We start from the raw sequence: 16,104 nt of genomic DNA, 5'->3' as shown, positions 1-16,104 counted from the left end.
AAAACATCGATACAAACATCTGAAGGGATGTTCTCAGGTTTCATGTGATTGCTTGATCATAGTCAAAAAAATTACTGAGGAATTTGAGAATATGAGCCAGCTTGCAAAAAAGAATTTGATCTCCGTTTCCTGTTTCTGGATAGAGCTAATAGGAGTCTTGTGGAATGGCTTAAAGTGTTTAATATCTGAGGACGGATCTTATTTGACTGTCATATAGAAGGTGAAAGACCCTTCAACCTCTGCAGTTCCTATGGAATCATCTCCTGCAAATTTAACACATTGAGAGTCAGTGACATTTGATGTTTAATGTGACATAGACTATTTATTTAGCACTCAAAATGTGTCCATACATCTATATGCACAAACCCCTACCATCGACACATAACTATGACTCAATAAATATTTTGCAAGGATTATGCAGGACTGTTTTGTTTTTAGCAAAAAAGGAAAAGTAATACAACAGGACATTATATAGGAACTCTGTTCATCCAACTAGACAAATATATGCATGTTTACACAGGAACCTGAATATTGTATCCGATATCCTTGAATCTGTCCAAGAATCCTGAGGAGAGGGCTTCCCACTGCATGTTGGGCATAATACAAGCATGCAAAGACACAGCTGTCAGTCAGCTGATCATTGGTGGGGTGATTCCTGATATGACTTCCCTTTAGTTTTTTTCCCATTTACTCCTTATAAAAAAATCTGATATCCCAAGTAATATAGATAAACAATACAAAGAGAACCACGATGAGTTACTTGGTATTATACTTTCCATGAAAACATTCTGAAAAGACCAACCAGAGGTTCTGAGGGAAACCATATGAAGATCTTCTGTGCTTGTTGTTGGCTGTTCCGTCTGTTTCTCATAGCAAGTCCTGTTTAATCACACAGCCAGTTTTCAAAATGAGTTCTGCTTCTGTTTTAGAAGGTTCATAGCATCATCTAAGCTCAAAACTCTCTGGCCTCCTCAAACTGTTTGTAGTAGTCCTCATCCTGAGGGTTCTCTGCACATTTCTGTCCGTTATTAGGAGGTCGAGCCTGGTTGTAGCGGCTCCAGTCACCCTTGCAGATGATCCATGGAAGGATGTCCACTTTATAGTGCAGGTCAGCGGAGAACTCTGTGCTGATGAGGTTGGGCGTTCCGGCCCCTTTGCCTCGTGTGATGAGCTTCATGCTGTCGTCATAGCAGCAGTGCTGGGCCGCCAGTGTGGTGGATTCCAGCGTTAGCATGGAGCGGATGCAATAGCGAGCAGTGGGTTTGTAGATCTCCAGCTTCTCCTTTGGTCCGCTGGCATCCTTCCAGCGGAAGTTGCGCCTTGTGGTGGCGTCGTGGACGTCTGCGGTGCTGTAGGCCACCTCTGTTGGGTAAAAGCAGGGGCAACTGGGTAGGTCGTTGGCCACTTTGCTCATGTATTTCTTGAGGAACTCGCTCTTGCAGTTCATCCAACGTTCACAACTGTCTGTATCTGAGGAGGAGTAACCAACATCTCAATCAGAATCACATATTTAAAGTAATGTTTAAATGTGTGACTAACACTTTTCATGTCTCTAAAATCTACTGTCGATGGCTAGGTATGAAAGGAATTTTAATTCCGTAATAGTTCCGATGATTATTTGCTTAGTACTGTTGAAGAAATATTTTGAAAAACTACAGTAATTGACTGAATATTAAATAAAATACTAAACAAAATTGTATACATTTGATTCATTTTTATAAATTAAAGATTTTAGTCTTCTTAAATTCAACATAACATACATTAAGTTGCCATTTGTATGTGTTTGATTTACTAAAAAGAACTTGTTCATAAAGGCCAAAGTATACTTTGGTTTTTTACGCGTATGCGAGGGTCCGCCTACAATGCGCATGAAGCTTATTTCATCACCAGAATAGTACGCGCATACTGTACGCGCACCATCCATTTTTTTATTTTTGTAAAGTACGAGCAGGTCACACATGCGTATTGACGTGGTTTTGCACTAATCAGTTGTTCCACAAGGTGGCAGAACTGGCCTGGGCCGTTGTTTCACAGTAGAAAACTAAAGCAAAGAAACGGAACAACAGCAACAACAAAATAGCGGAGACTGCACTGATGGACGGCCGCATTGACAAGGATTATAAGATAGCAGCAACTTCAGTTTAAAAGAGTACAAAGACAAAGTTGAAGCTCTCTAGAGTGCATGTGTCGACTGCCTGCATTCGAGTACACCTCAAACCGCTAGCGTATGCATACAAAAACGAAGTATGTTTTGTGCTTAAAGTGCCCCTATAATGCCATTTTGAATATTGCCTTTCATGCATGTGTAATGTAGCTGTATGTGAATGTAAGCTATCTGCAAAGTTGTGAAGCCAACAGTGCACGGTAAATAATGTTATTGTCTCAAAAAAATACAAATAAATCGACTCTGAATCACCTAAACGAGTCATCAGGAATTCTAATCCCAATTACGTAAGGGCTGTAATTCACTGGGTAACACATTTTCATAATGCCCGCCTATGTTCTACGTTGGCCAGCCGCAAACAACTTCAAAACAGTATAGCATTTCCATGTGGTTAACATCATGTCGAGAAGACGCTTTGTCCTACGATGTGAAAGTAAATTTTTTTTATTTTCACTTCCGAATGATGAGGCTGCAAAGAATCAGTGGCTGGCATTCATTTTTTTCAACGATACCACAGCAGTTCAGTCCAGAGGTTTCACCTTCGCTTGGCATTCTGATACAGTCCCCACATGTTCACCTACATAAATTACAACAATGACACTGCAATCTCGTCTTATAACCACCACAAACTGCTCCAGCCGTGCCTGCGAATCAGTGTCAGGTTGATCAACTAGACGTTTCATCATCACACTCAGGCTCGAATTTGTAAGGTAAAATCAATACCATCTTTTCTCTCTATACTTTCTCTCTGGAACTGTCATTCATTTATGGCAATGGGCGTTTCATTTCTGACAAGCGCTCTACGCGGTAGTCCAAAACAAAGGACTGTGCCATCTGACCAATTAGAGCAGAGTTGGCTCACGGAAAGGAGGGGTTTAGAGAGACTGAATCTTAGAACTGCTTCGTGCGAATAGTTTACGAATCATTGATAAATGCGGTGAACTGAAATTTATATTATGAGAAAACGAAAGTGTTTTTTGACTTACATGCATGTAAACCTGTTGTAGGAGACTCCCAAAACAATACTAGGAACCTTAAAAATGGCATAATAGGGGCACTTTAAGAGTCATTTGATCGGGAATTGGAACACATTAATCATGCTTTATGGTTTTGATTGACTTAAAACAGCACATACAATTGTTCCTATTCATGAATGAACCTACCTTATGAGTTGTTTTTTTTAGTGAATCAAAACCATACAGTACAACTAGTGAGGTCAGATTCATGAATGAATTACACGAGTTGTGCTGTTTGGTTTTGAATCACTGAAAAAATTGACTCATTTGTTCAGGAGCCAGACTACAATAGTGGAACTGTGGATGCAGTAGCAGTGTTGTGGTACGTAAGCAGCATTTACCAATTCAAGAAATATTATTAACTATAGGTTTTCCTACATTTAGGATAGTAAGCTAGTAGGTTTTAATTGGTATATTAGAAAGCTAATTCCTATTCCTTTCTCTCTGCCTGAATTTGGCACAATATAGAGTTAGGAACTTGGTTTGCTTGCTTTTTAGTGACCAGTTACCTAGGTGGTGTTAAGTTACAAAAAACTTACCAACTCCAAAGAGCTCTGTTGCATTGAACTCTTCAGTGCCAGCGAGAAGACTGACTTCTGTCGCCGCTGTTTTGAAAGCATCTTCAATCCCTGTACATAATAAAGTGGTTTATTCAGTGCCTTTCATTTCTAAGATGGACTTTTTGCTGCATATGCATATGCATTTGGTGCATATGCCACTTGGTAATCTGGGAACAGAAGTTTGCTTGTATATCTTCCAAAGGATGGTTCAAGGAAAGGCTTTTTTACCTGGGCAGCTGGGCATGTCACATGTCCGTGACTCTGTGGCTGTGCAGGCATAGCCGCATGATCTGGTCCGCTTCTGGTTGCCGTTTCCGCAGGATACGCTGCATGGCGACCAACCACTCCAGTCACCATCCCCGTCTATGTAGTCTATAGTAGAGGCAATATATATATTAAATTTCACATATTCACTGGCACTTGAGTGTTATGAACTGATCTCAAGCACAGGTTATGTTGTACTCCTGTCCCACTGCGTAGATCTAATTCAGGCCATATGTTTCAAATACCTGAGGCACTCAAACTCTGTCTGCTGGCCTATACCATTAGCATACCTCTCTAATTGGCTCATACACATGGGAGTGGGTGAATGAATGAGCCAAGCCCATTTCCAACTACTTTTTAAACAACATAAAAGTACTGTACTTACATTTCTGATTCAGTGATGAGGGGGAAAACAAAACAGTTGCCGATGTATTGAGGTGGAGTATTCTAGAAATTCTAGAACGCCTTTTTCTGACATTCCCATAATTTTATGACCTTTAATACAGTTTTATATCCTTACAATGGGAATTTAAAGCTGGTCTGTCAGACGAAAAGACATCTGCTCTTGTTGAATTAGCTTGAAACCAATGTAAATTTATAGATTTCCTGTTTAGAAATTAAAGATAATTTCTAAATTAAACTAAGTAAATCAAAGCTGAAATTTTAAAGGGGTCATATGATGCGTTTTCAAATAATGTGTTTTTTTAACCTTAAACCGCATAAACACATTTCATTACACCAAATGCACAAAATACTGTTCTTTTTAGCAGCATCATATGACCCCTTTAATAACAATTTATTTGTTTAACATTATTTTTTATTATTTATTATTCATGATTATTCATGATCATGATGATGATGATGATGATTATTAATCTAATAATAAAACAGATTAAACTCTAAAATATTTAAATCGTGGCTAAGAAATTTATTATTATGTTAATGTCAGTTTTGTAAAGAAATTCCTTATATCTACATGTATCTACAACACCAATTTAACAATAATAATAATAATAATGTTTGTTTATTTATGTTTCTTTTAAAAATATATAATTTATTTCTTTTTAAACTTTTCTTTCTTTCTTTCTTTCTTTCTTTCTTTCTTTCTTTCTTTCTTTCTTTCTTTCTTTCTTTCTTTTTCTTTCATCAGATAATGAAAGAAAAGCAGAAAAACCAAGGGTGGCTACTTTGAAAAAGCTAAATTATAAGGAAGTTTTGATTTGTTTAACATTTCTTTTGGTCATTACATAATTCCAAACTTTTCTGGTAGTGTATATACACACAAACCAACCAAGCAACCACAATCTATATCCCCTGATGAGAGAAAAACAAAGACCTTCGGTCTTAAAAAGACAACATTGCTTTCAGCACAGTTAAACTGCATGGTCACAGTCGGGTGCGGGCCAACTCACAGGCAACAACATGTCTGAAACCCACACGAGCCACAGTTCCCTACACACCGCTAATGGAAACGAATAAACCAATCAAGAGCAGATATGGCAAACCCTCAGGAATGAGTTACGGCCACAACAGACTGTGTTTTAGTCATGAGGAACATTTATATGGAGAATTTTTAACTTTGGATTGGTCTTACCTTAACACATTGATCAGAGAGAGTTCCTCTCAAGCAAAAGTGTTTAGGCAAGTGGTGACAGGGTAAGAATGCGTTTGACAGGAAGTGCAGTCTCTGACAGCAACACACATTCACTCATTTAACTCCACTTTACCAAAAAAGACAGAAAGAGAGCTATTAGACGATGGAGGAACAGATGCTCTGGATTCTTTGATGTTTAGGAGTGTTTTCTGCCACACAGGAATCTGTCTCTTACAGGAAGCAATCTACAATCACAGACTCCGTAAGAAGCGCTGTCCTTGGTATAGTGACAGTATAAATCTTCTGACGAGCAAATTACAGATTCCATCACCTCACGGCAGAGCCATATTTATGCTTTGCAGAGCCCTTCATTAAGACATACACAAGCTCGTCTGCAACGTACCGTATTCAGTCTGGGATCTGCTTCCTGTGCCAGCAGACCCTCTTCGCTCCCAGTCTCCGAGCGGTTTGAGGAAGTTACTGTCCTCTGTGTTGCTCTCGTAGGGGTAATTCTGTTCGTCGGGCCCCTTTGGGGTGGACGTGGAAGATGAGGATGAGGAAGACGAATGCTGCCACCAGTTCCTCCAGTTAGGAGCCGCCCAGCCAAGCTTGTTTTCTTTGCGTATTCCCTTCTCTGGCTCCGAACTTTCCAGGCTGTCCACCACTTCTATGGTAACCTAAAGATTTTAAAGGATACCATCATTAGACGTGTTTAATGAGGAAAATATCACTTATTATTATTATTGCAGGGATTTAATACCTCAAATATATAATATGAATTACATGTTCATGCTTACTTAAATAATCCTAAATTAAAATGAATACTTTTATTCATCAAGGACAAATTAAATTGATCAAAAGTGACAGTAAAGACATTAATAATGTTTCAAAAGATTTATATTTCAAATATATGCTGTTCTTTAGAACTTTCTATTCATAAAAGAATCCTGAAGAAAAAAAAAAGAATCACTGTTTCCACAAAAATATTAAGCAGCACAACTGTTTTCAACATTGGTAATAATAGGAAGTGTTTCCAGTATATCAGAATGATTTCTGGAGTAATGATGCTGAAAATTCAGCTTTGACATCATAGGAATAAATTAAAATTTTAAATAGATTAAAACAGAGAAATATATTTGAAATTGCAAACATATTTAAACTGATTTTAATGTATTTTTGATATGTGTGATATTTCACATGCTATTTAAAAATATATTAAATATTTTGAAATAAATATAATTATATAAACATATAATTTTGATTTAAATAAATGTATTAATTCATACACACTACTGTTCAAGTGTATACATAAACTATGTTAATATAAATTAAAACTATTTTAAATAGAAATGTATTTCAAAAATATCTATTATATAAATTATATATTTATTATATTTAATTGTGATTTTATTTATATACACTGTATATACAATTACTTTATTTATGTATTCATTTATTTTAATCTTTTAGTAGTATTATGGTAGTACCATTTGATACTATCATACCTCCTACAATTTCCTTTTGTAAGAAACATTTCAAAACAGTAATTTCATGCTGTGCTATAAAACTAAATCAAACACTGCAGTCTGCATCGGTCCCTTTTATTGCAAATCTAATTTGTTTACTTGCACATGTTGAGAATAATCATACAGATCAAGGGTGTTTGTTGTTCTGAGAGAGGGTTTTTGTGGAACATCAAACAGTAAGGGGTAGTGTGATCTTGTGGAGGTCCAGATGGACGTTGGCTTAGGTTATGGTCATGCTCCGTGACTCGCTCTGAGAGGCTGCCATTCTGCAGTGACACCCCCACCCCACCAGTAACACATGTGCCTCCCAGATTGGGGCAAGTGGGCTTCCCCTCTGTAGCCTCTCTTTCTCTCGCTCTCTCCACCTAAACATCAAGTTCAAAGGGCCTCTCAGCCTCCTTAAGACCATGAAAGCCAGATGATGCTTTGGATCAAAGATACCCCCCCCCGACCCCCCCCCCAAGCCTCACACACACACACAGTGTGTGTGTGTGTGGGTGTGTGTGTGTGTGTGTGTGTGAAGAGAGAGAGAGAGAGAGAAAGCGGGGGGACCAAAAGGCTCTTTTCTTGAAAAGAAGTGCTGAAGTGCATCAGGGCTTTCTGCCACTTTCTGTTTGCTGAGATTTTACTTTATGTGCTTGGTCAGCCATGTCTCCTTTAAAAGTCTTTGTGTTTGTGCACAGCAAAAAAAAAAATTCTTAACAATTCTTTTTTGACTTGTCTAATACAAAAATCTAAACATGCTTAAAACCTAGATAAAAATGTGTAAAATAATTTGAGAATATACAGTATATTGCAAGTATCTTGCATTATTTTGTTTTCTTAAATTTTATGTATATTTAATTGACCCAATTCTAAGTTTATTTCTTACCTCATTGGCAAATAGTTATTTTGTTAGATTTGTGCTTAAAAATTATTTGCCAGTGGGGTAGGAAAAATTCAAATTTGATCAATTACTATAGGTGCTCATTTATTAATAATGGTTTTTATTGTTATCAATGTTGAAAACAATAATTATTTGATTAATAGAAAGAACAAAAGAACAGCATTTAAATGTCTTTACTGTCACTTTTGATTCATTTAATGTGTCTTTGCTGAATAAAAGTATTAAATACTTAAAAAAATACCTTTGAATGGCAGCGAATCACAGTTTACATAAAAATATGGTGCAACAAATGTTTTCAAAATTGATAATAATAAGAAATGTTTCTTGAGCAAATCAGCATATTAGAATAATTTCTGAAGGATCATGTGACACTGAAGACTGGTCCCAGCTTTGCATCACAGAAATAAATTAGATTTTAAAATATATGAAAATTGAGTAATGTTATTTTAAATTGCAATATTCCACAATATTACTGTTATTACTGTCTTTTTTTATTTTATTTTTTTAAACCAAGACATATAAAATATACAAAGACTACGCAATGTGTTTATTACGTGCTGAGAAAAACCTTATTATACGTGAATACTAAATATTATATTATATGTGACACTAATGAACATTGCAAGTGATTTGGTAAATCTAAGGAAAACACATGGATTCTGAGCATCTTCCTACCTGAATGTTGGGGTTTTGCCCATTTATATCAGCTTTGGAAAGATCAGGGAAGTTCTGCAGGTCCAGCAGAAAAGCTCCTGGTCCATCTCTCTGCAGGCTGCCCCCTGTCCCGTGACTCTGAACCCAGGGCTGAGACGCTGGAATATGAGGCACCCGGGACTGCCTGTCACCCGCATTGACATTATTCTGCATAAAACAATAACAGAAACCGTAGAACAATTAGATCAATTGGTTTTTGCTTCAGCATTTCAGAAATCTGTTTTCCCTTTTAAAAGACTATTTATTTTTATCATGCTAACTATATATGCAATTTTATTGTTTTTATTTAGCATATAGTTTTTCACTGCTGTATCAGAACAAACCTGTGACCCAGTTTTTGTGTGACCCACCAGCTGGCTCACAGATAATCAAAGACTTTTTAAATATCAAAGGAAGCTGTTGAGTGTGAATCATCCCTCTGTATATAATTCTTGACTCTTTGTTGTCACAGATTCAAAAATTAATCTCAATTATCAGCTTGTTTCCACCCTGACCTCAGGGGACATTCTACAATTGATGTCAGACTCAGTGTAGAAGTATATTTACACTGTGTAACTTTCCAGCAAGAAAAAAGCACCATCCCGACATATACTAAATATGGATGAGGGTGGTTAAAAGTGGCTAAGGCCCAATTCATGCAAGTCTCAATCAGATTTCACGGACAGAAGGAGCGCATTAGAATGGAATGGTGTTCCCAAGCTAGCTCAAGCTAATCATCTATGATCGTTAGTTGCTCTAGATGTTTGAAAAAATTGAGCTGGGTTTTGACCGTCGTGGCCAACCTTGGGTGCGTTTCCCAAAAAGCATCATTGGCTAACTATGGTCGCAAGTTCCACTGGACTCTATTGGTAATGACAGAGTTTACGACCATAGTTGCTTCTGGGAAATGCACCCCTGGTTAGTGCTGGTAGACAACCTTGTACCAGTAACAAACCAGCTACAATGTTTTGTTTTGTTTTTTAGGAGGGTTTGTTCATCGAATCTGTTCAGGAAGTTAATCAACAGGAAAATCAAGGACTTTATGATATAAACTTTTCGACAATGATCAGAAACGCTTCAAATATTGCTACCCAAACACCAGCTTCGTTTTCTTTCCACCTGAAAGGTGCGATTGCAACCTAGACATCTTTAACACGCCTTTAACCAGCCATATGTTCACAAAAGAGACCTTACAGACAGAGATCAAGGGAAACAATACTGGTTTCATCCAGCTCAGCTCAGAACTGTTTGTTTACACTGAGAGAGATTAGAGACATTAGCAGCTTCACTCACTCAATCTCATCTCAAATGACCTAATTACCCACAGGTGCTAGATTGTGCCTTATCACCCCATAATATAAACACACACACCAGAGACTTTCTTGAGAGAGCACCATGATAATAGCCCACCATTTAAAGCCTACAGAGGGACAATTCAACAAAAGCCTGTCCAGGTCACTTAAAGGGATTTAAAAAAAAATAATTATTTATTGTAATCATTATTTTTAATATTATTTCCTATCTTTAATGCCGTTCCAAATCCTTTTTTTAAATTGTGAATTTTATTTTGGTCAGTTCAGCTAGAGTATTGCTTCAGAAGGCTTTTGGATAGCAAGTATTACTGTCATGATATTTTTATGCGTCTTTTTTGGTTATTACTCTCGTAGTATAAAAATATACACTATCGTTAAAAAACGGTCAGTAGGTCAGTAAGTCAGTAGTCAGTAAGATTATTTGTTTTTGAAAGAAGTTTCTTATGCTCACTCAGGCTGCATTTATTTAAACAAAAATATGCAATATAACGCAATTATTACGATATTTTTATATCGTCTTGTATTTTAAATTTATATTTTGTATTTATTGTATATTATATTGTTTTTATATTTTCAGCAGTCATTACTCCAGTCTTCAGTGTCACATGATCCTTCAGAAATCATTCTAATGATGCTTAAGAAATATTTCTTATTTTTATCCATATTGAAAATGGTTGTGCTGCTTAATATTTTTGTGGAAACCATGATGCAGTTTTTTCTTCAGGATTTTCAGGAATTAATAGAAAGTTCAACCGCATTTATTTGAATCTTTTGTAACATTATAAATGTTTAGAATTTATAAATGGTCACTTTGGATCAATTTAATGTGTCCTTCCTGAAAAAAACAACAACGTATATACAGTAAAAAATAACAGTAAATCATGGCAGAATTTTAATTGTTAGGTGAACTATTTACAGTTGGCCACATAAATGCAGTAACCACAGATAATGTTGACCCCATGACCTCTGTTATGTTTCATCTGTGCAGCCACTTGTCTCAACAGAGTCTGAAAACAAAACTCCTGTCTGTTTTATGAAGTAAAAAATGTTAAAAAAGCCTTGTTTCTGTCTTCGAATTCTGGCTGCAGTCCTGCACTCTTCTACTTCTACTCTTCTACTCTGGTAATAGATATAGAGCAGAGCCCATATTGCAAAATAACAGTAAATCATGGCAGAATTTTAATTGTTAGGTGAACTATTTACAGTTGGCCACATAAATGCAGTAACCACAGATAATGTTGACCCCATGACCTCTGTTATGTTTCATCTGTGCAGCCACTTGTCTCAACAGAGTCTGAAAAGAAAACTCCTGTCTGTTTTATGAAGTAAAAAATGTTAAAAAAGCCTTGTTTCTGTCTTCGAGTTCTGGCTGCAGTCCTGCACTCTTCTACTTCTACTCTTCTACTCTGGTAATAGATATAGAGCGGAGCCCATATTGCAAAATTGTTGTGCGCCTCACTGGCTGACAAAAAAATAAGTTTTTCCCTGTCAAAGAGGTTTGTAATTGTTTTCCCTTTAGACTGCCAAGGCATGTGTTTGCTGTCACATACACACAGAGGGGGCAATTACTCCACAATTGGACAGCTATAAGTAGCTTGTAATCATGCATACTGAGCTAGACAATAAGATCAAAGGGCACCATCAATCTTTTGTCTCTCTCTCCTTTTCACTCGAGCCATTTTATTTGGCTGCCTGAGTGCTGTGTACAGCAGTAGTATAGTGTAGAATGCATTTCGCTTCAGGAAAAGGGAACAAACATCGTCCAACAGTTTTGGGGAACCTACTTTGAAACTGTTGTTTACCAAGCTACTTGATTTTAAAGTGGTTTAACTATTGTAAAGCCACCCTTTTGAAAAAGTAGTTATAGACTACTAACAAAAAGTTGCTCAGGTAAAAAAAAAAACCATCAGTGAATAGCTTTCCAAACTGGTTCATTTAACTAAACCAATGAACCAATGACTGGTTCATTTAACTAAACTTGCCAAAACAACATGGGCATGTGAGTGTTAAATAATGAACAATATACTCTTAGGTGTTTAATAGCATGATGTAATGGATTAAGGGCTGGTTCTAAGAAAGTCAGTGTCATTTATGTAATATTGTCATGTTTTGATGGCTAACAGACATATATAAGAAACAAAGAAACAAGAAGTCACCAAGATATCAGAAAAAAACACCTACTCTGTCAATTAATCAACCTGTTAAAATAAGGCTTTTGAACTTTGCCAGTTGTGTGCGGCTTTAAATAAGACTACCGACCAACTGAAAAAATAAAAAAAAATATATATATATATATATAATCAGATTGCTGGAGATTCATTTTTTATATCAGGTGTAAATGGGCCTAAGATACCATGAACAACATTTTACAGTTCCTACAAAAACCTACAAAGACATTACACACCATTCTTCAAACAGCATGGGTTTCTAACTAGGAATACAGACACAAGGGTGACATACAGATGCCCCCGTCACATTTCTGACTACTTCCACCCCCTGCTTCCTCTTCATTCCCTTTGCTTAAGGAGCATGACAGCATTTCAATTAGGAGCCTCTCAGGGGGTCTTCCCAGGAGACTGGACAGGAAACGAAGGCTAAACACAAAGTGCAAAAGGCTTTTCAATGCGACACCTATATGAAGTAGTAAAATATTTGTTTTTCTGACTTTATCTGCGAGGAAATACACACCTTCTTGTAGTCTGGACAATTATTTAACCCAATTTTCAAGTTTGTATCTTATAAAAAATTTGTCATTGAAAACCCTGCTCTGATCAGTGAATATTAGGACTACTAATTAGGACGTGTTTCCCTCAATATGAATGCACTGCAAAAAAAATCATATCATAGTGTTAATGTATTAATATTAAATGTATTATACAATATATTTAATTTCTGGTAATTATTTATTTATTTATTTTTTCTTAATCCAAATATTTCATTCTTGCCTATGACACTGTGAATCCTATAGATTAAATCATTAAAAATTATTTTTAATAATTGTTACTTTCCTTTCAGGCTGTGGCCAAAGGGAATGTTTACAGATTTGCTAGTGCTGGTGGTGCTCTTACTGCATCTGTGCATTTAATGTTCTTCAAGATCAGAAGCTGCCAGTGAGGCTTAATTGGTTATCACCAAACTCTTCTGCCTCCAGTCCTCACTGCTGCCCCCAACTCTCCTCAAACCTGGTTATGTTTGACACAGTCTGTGTACATTCCAGACATATTTCCAAAAGCCGTGTTTGTCATAAACGTGTTCCCAGAAAAGTGAGTTCTGTCCCAAGACCATCTGTGCATTTAATGTTCTTCAAGATCAGAAGCTGCCAGTGAGGCTTAATTGGTTATCACCAAACTCTTCTGCCTCCAGTCCTCACTGCTGCCCCCAACTCTCCTCAAACCTGGTTATGTTTGACACAGTCTGTGTACATTCCAGACATATTTCCAACAGCCGTGTTTGTCATAAACTTGTTCCCAGAAAAGTGAGTTCTGTCCCAAGACTCTCCACACAAAACCACACACTTGACCTCCGGGGCTAACTAGCAGCAGCCACTGACTGTAGTAAAACCAATGAACAAACTGTTGAAATACAAACCTTTGGATTTCAGCTTCTGAACAGTCAAACAGCTGTTGAAGAATTACATAATAATATTAAAAACAACAACAACAACAACATCATTTAACTGTTCAGCTGAATCTCATTGCTGCTGCTATTCCTCTACAAGAGAGCCACCATAGTGGATAAACACACATTCATCATGGTGTTATGCCAATGTTTGCAGACTGACAAAGGCATCTCGGTGTCATGCTAAAAATACATCAAAAAGCCAGCCGCAGGGTTTTTAATGCACCCAACAAAGCCCTGTTGATCTCAAACCCTTCTTGACCCCTTTGGTCTGGTCTCTGGGAGCACTGCACTTGCACCGTAAACAGATGGCAGAACACTTTTAGCTGAAATCTGCACAGACTCATTAAAGCCAGGTCTAATCTCAGCTAACGGCACTAAAGCACAATCTAAACTGAGAATGTTTTCTGTAGCTCTGAAAGTCACCCTGCTCTTTTTTAATGGGCCACAATCATGCTGTGCACCAATGTTGAACACGTAGGGTCTATATTTGGCTTCCCCTTTTTTTAATATTGGCAAATGCACAGTTTGAAGCAAGAACATATTAACAGGATGCTTGAGTGACACTGATGGACCAGTGGTGATAAACGATAGCCTGCAGCTAGTCAACTAGAGAGAAAGAGACCATCGCTGACCTTGGCTGAACCCCAGTTCAGTTTGAACTATGCTATGTCAAAACCTGACTAGATACAAAACAATGCATGAATCTGTGCAACATTACCAATAATGATGTTATGGTTGATTTACCATCACAATATATATGCATATTCTAATCATATCTATCTATCTATCTATCCAGCGATACAATGCAGAGATGGTGAATGTCATGTTTTTCATTTATTTACTGTAAGGCACATAAACTAATCTGTCAAATGAAACTATATTATCGTAATGGCGACACAATAGATTTATATATTTATTTATTGAGTGTTTTGTTTTGCCTTGTGGCTTTTTCTTGAAATTTCCCCGACAAATTCTCATTATGCACTGAAAAAAATGTTTCATTCATCCAATGAAAAAAATTGAGGGTAATGATTCACGTGTATATTTTTTAACTTGAGCCAATGGAAAATAAATAACTTGCCCTAAGAGCAAGTTATTTATTTTTCATTGGCTCAAGTTAAAACATATAGATGTGAATCATTACCCTCAATTTTTTTCATTGGATGAATGAAACAGTTTTTTTCAGTGTGGTATTAAGTAAATAAATAAATGTGAAAAACCTTAATGGTCTTAAAATTAGATTTAACTTTCTTAGTGCAAAAATAACATTTCTTTTGATTTCGGAGAGAAATATGGACGTGTTTTCATAAAAGTCACCCGTATTGCGTTGGAATCAACTCACCTCCGCCAACCGCAAGTCCTGCTCCGAGCTCACAGTGTCATTTCCGTGCTGCAGCGGGCTGCTCCGCAACACCGTGATGTGTAACGTCAGAAGAAGGAGTCCCAACAGCAACAGCAGCTCCGCCGCCAGCCGCACCATCCTTTTCACTCGCGCGCTCTTAGGACCCTGCGCCACCGCCGCCGCTGCCAGGCTTCCGCTGCCGCCTCCTGCCGCTGCAGACACTCCGATCTCCGGATCCGCCGCGGACGAGGAGCCGCCACACCACTGCGGAGCCACCTCGGGGTCCAGAAGAGCAATACTCACGGGAAAAAGAGTAACTGGCTAGAAATGATCTCAAAGAAGCCCAATCACTCCACGTTTGAAAACTGACCAGATCAACGAGGGATCTATAGCTCCTGTTCTTAAAAGTGGTATAATACTGATGTCCAAAAAGAACTTGAATTACCTTTAAAAAACAGAAAAGTAAGTTCCACAATCTCCAAAGCTGTGTACCATTCCATTGAGGTATTTACTTTTCTTTTAACATTAGTATAAAATGCAAAAGCAAGTAGATTATATGTTGATATATAAAGTTTTACTTTTTCATTGAGGAAAAACTTTTACTTGTGCGCAGGTAAATCAGGTACACTGGCACAAGTACACAATTCTGAGACCCTGCAGCATTCTTATGTTTGAAAACACAAAACATAAAGTCTCCCCAGTTCAATCCACTTCAAATTCTCGTGGTCTGTCCTTCACGTCTAATAGGCCTATAAAACGTCTGGTTTGGGTACACTGTTACGCTCCTATGCGTTGCGTAAAGTGCTGTCATCCTCTCCAAATGCCACTGTGTCTTCAGGGATGAAGTGTAGTTCACTCTAAGCCCATCTTCAGTGTGATCAAGATCCAAAGTTCCTCCTCGTGACTAACTCATCTGAGCTCTGTCCTCTGGAGGGTGTATGAGCTGCTCTTGCGCAAGAGTATCCACATTCACCTTCTGCGTAAACGCGCGCTGTCAAATAACACACACCACAGCTCAATACTAGTGTGTGTGCGCGCACGCGTCTGTGTGTTCCCTTCTGTCGTTCTGTATCTTTAGTCCAGCACAAACACAGTCAGACTCGTGCCCACGAAGCCTTTGGTGTT

At 37.5% G+C, this 16,104-nt stretch overlaps 1 protein-coding gene across 1 annotated transcript; it reads right to left on the bottom strand.

Moving 5' to 3' along the window:
* Positions 1 to 141: 141 nt before the first annotated feature.
* LOC107662810 (isthmin-1) lies at positions 142 to 15,970 on the bottom strand. The gene is made up of 6 exons (XM_016452924.1): positions 14,980 to 15,970; positions 8,686 to 8,871; positions 6,002 to 6,275; positions 3,969 to 4,112; positions 3,720 to 3,809; positions 142 to 1,470 (listed from the first exon to the last, which is right to left on the bottom strand). The coding sequence occupies exons 1-6, from the start codon at positions 15,115 to 15,117 to the stop codon at positions 953 to 955; spliced, it is 1,350 nt and encodes a 449-aa protein (XP_016308410.1). The 5' UTR covers positions 15,118 to 15,970; the 3' UTR covers positions 142 to 952.
* Positions 15,971 to 16,104: the final 134 nt, after the last annotated feature.

This window comes from Sinocyclocheilus anshuiensis, unplaced genomic scaffold, assembly GCF_001515605.1.
Source record: "Sinocyclocheilus anshuiensis isolate Anshui unplaced genomic scaffold, SAMN03320099.WGS_v1.1 scaffold1164, whole genome shotgun sequence".
Lineage (NCBI taxonomy): Eukaryota > Metazoa > Chordata > Actinopteri > Cypriniformes > Cyprinidae > Sinocyclocheilus > Sinocyclocheilus anshuiensis.
Note: the sequence above shows the minus strand (reverse complement) of the source record. Positions and strands in the feature narration are given on the sequence as shown.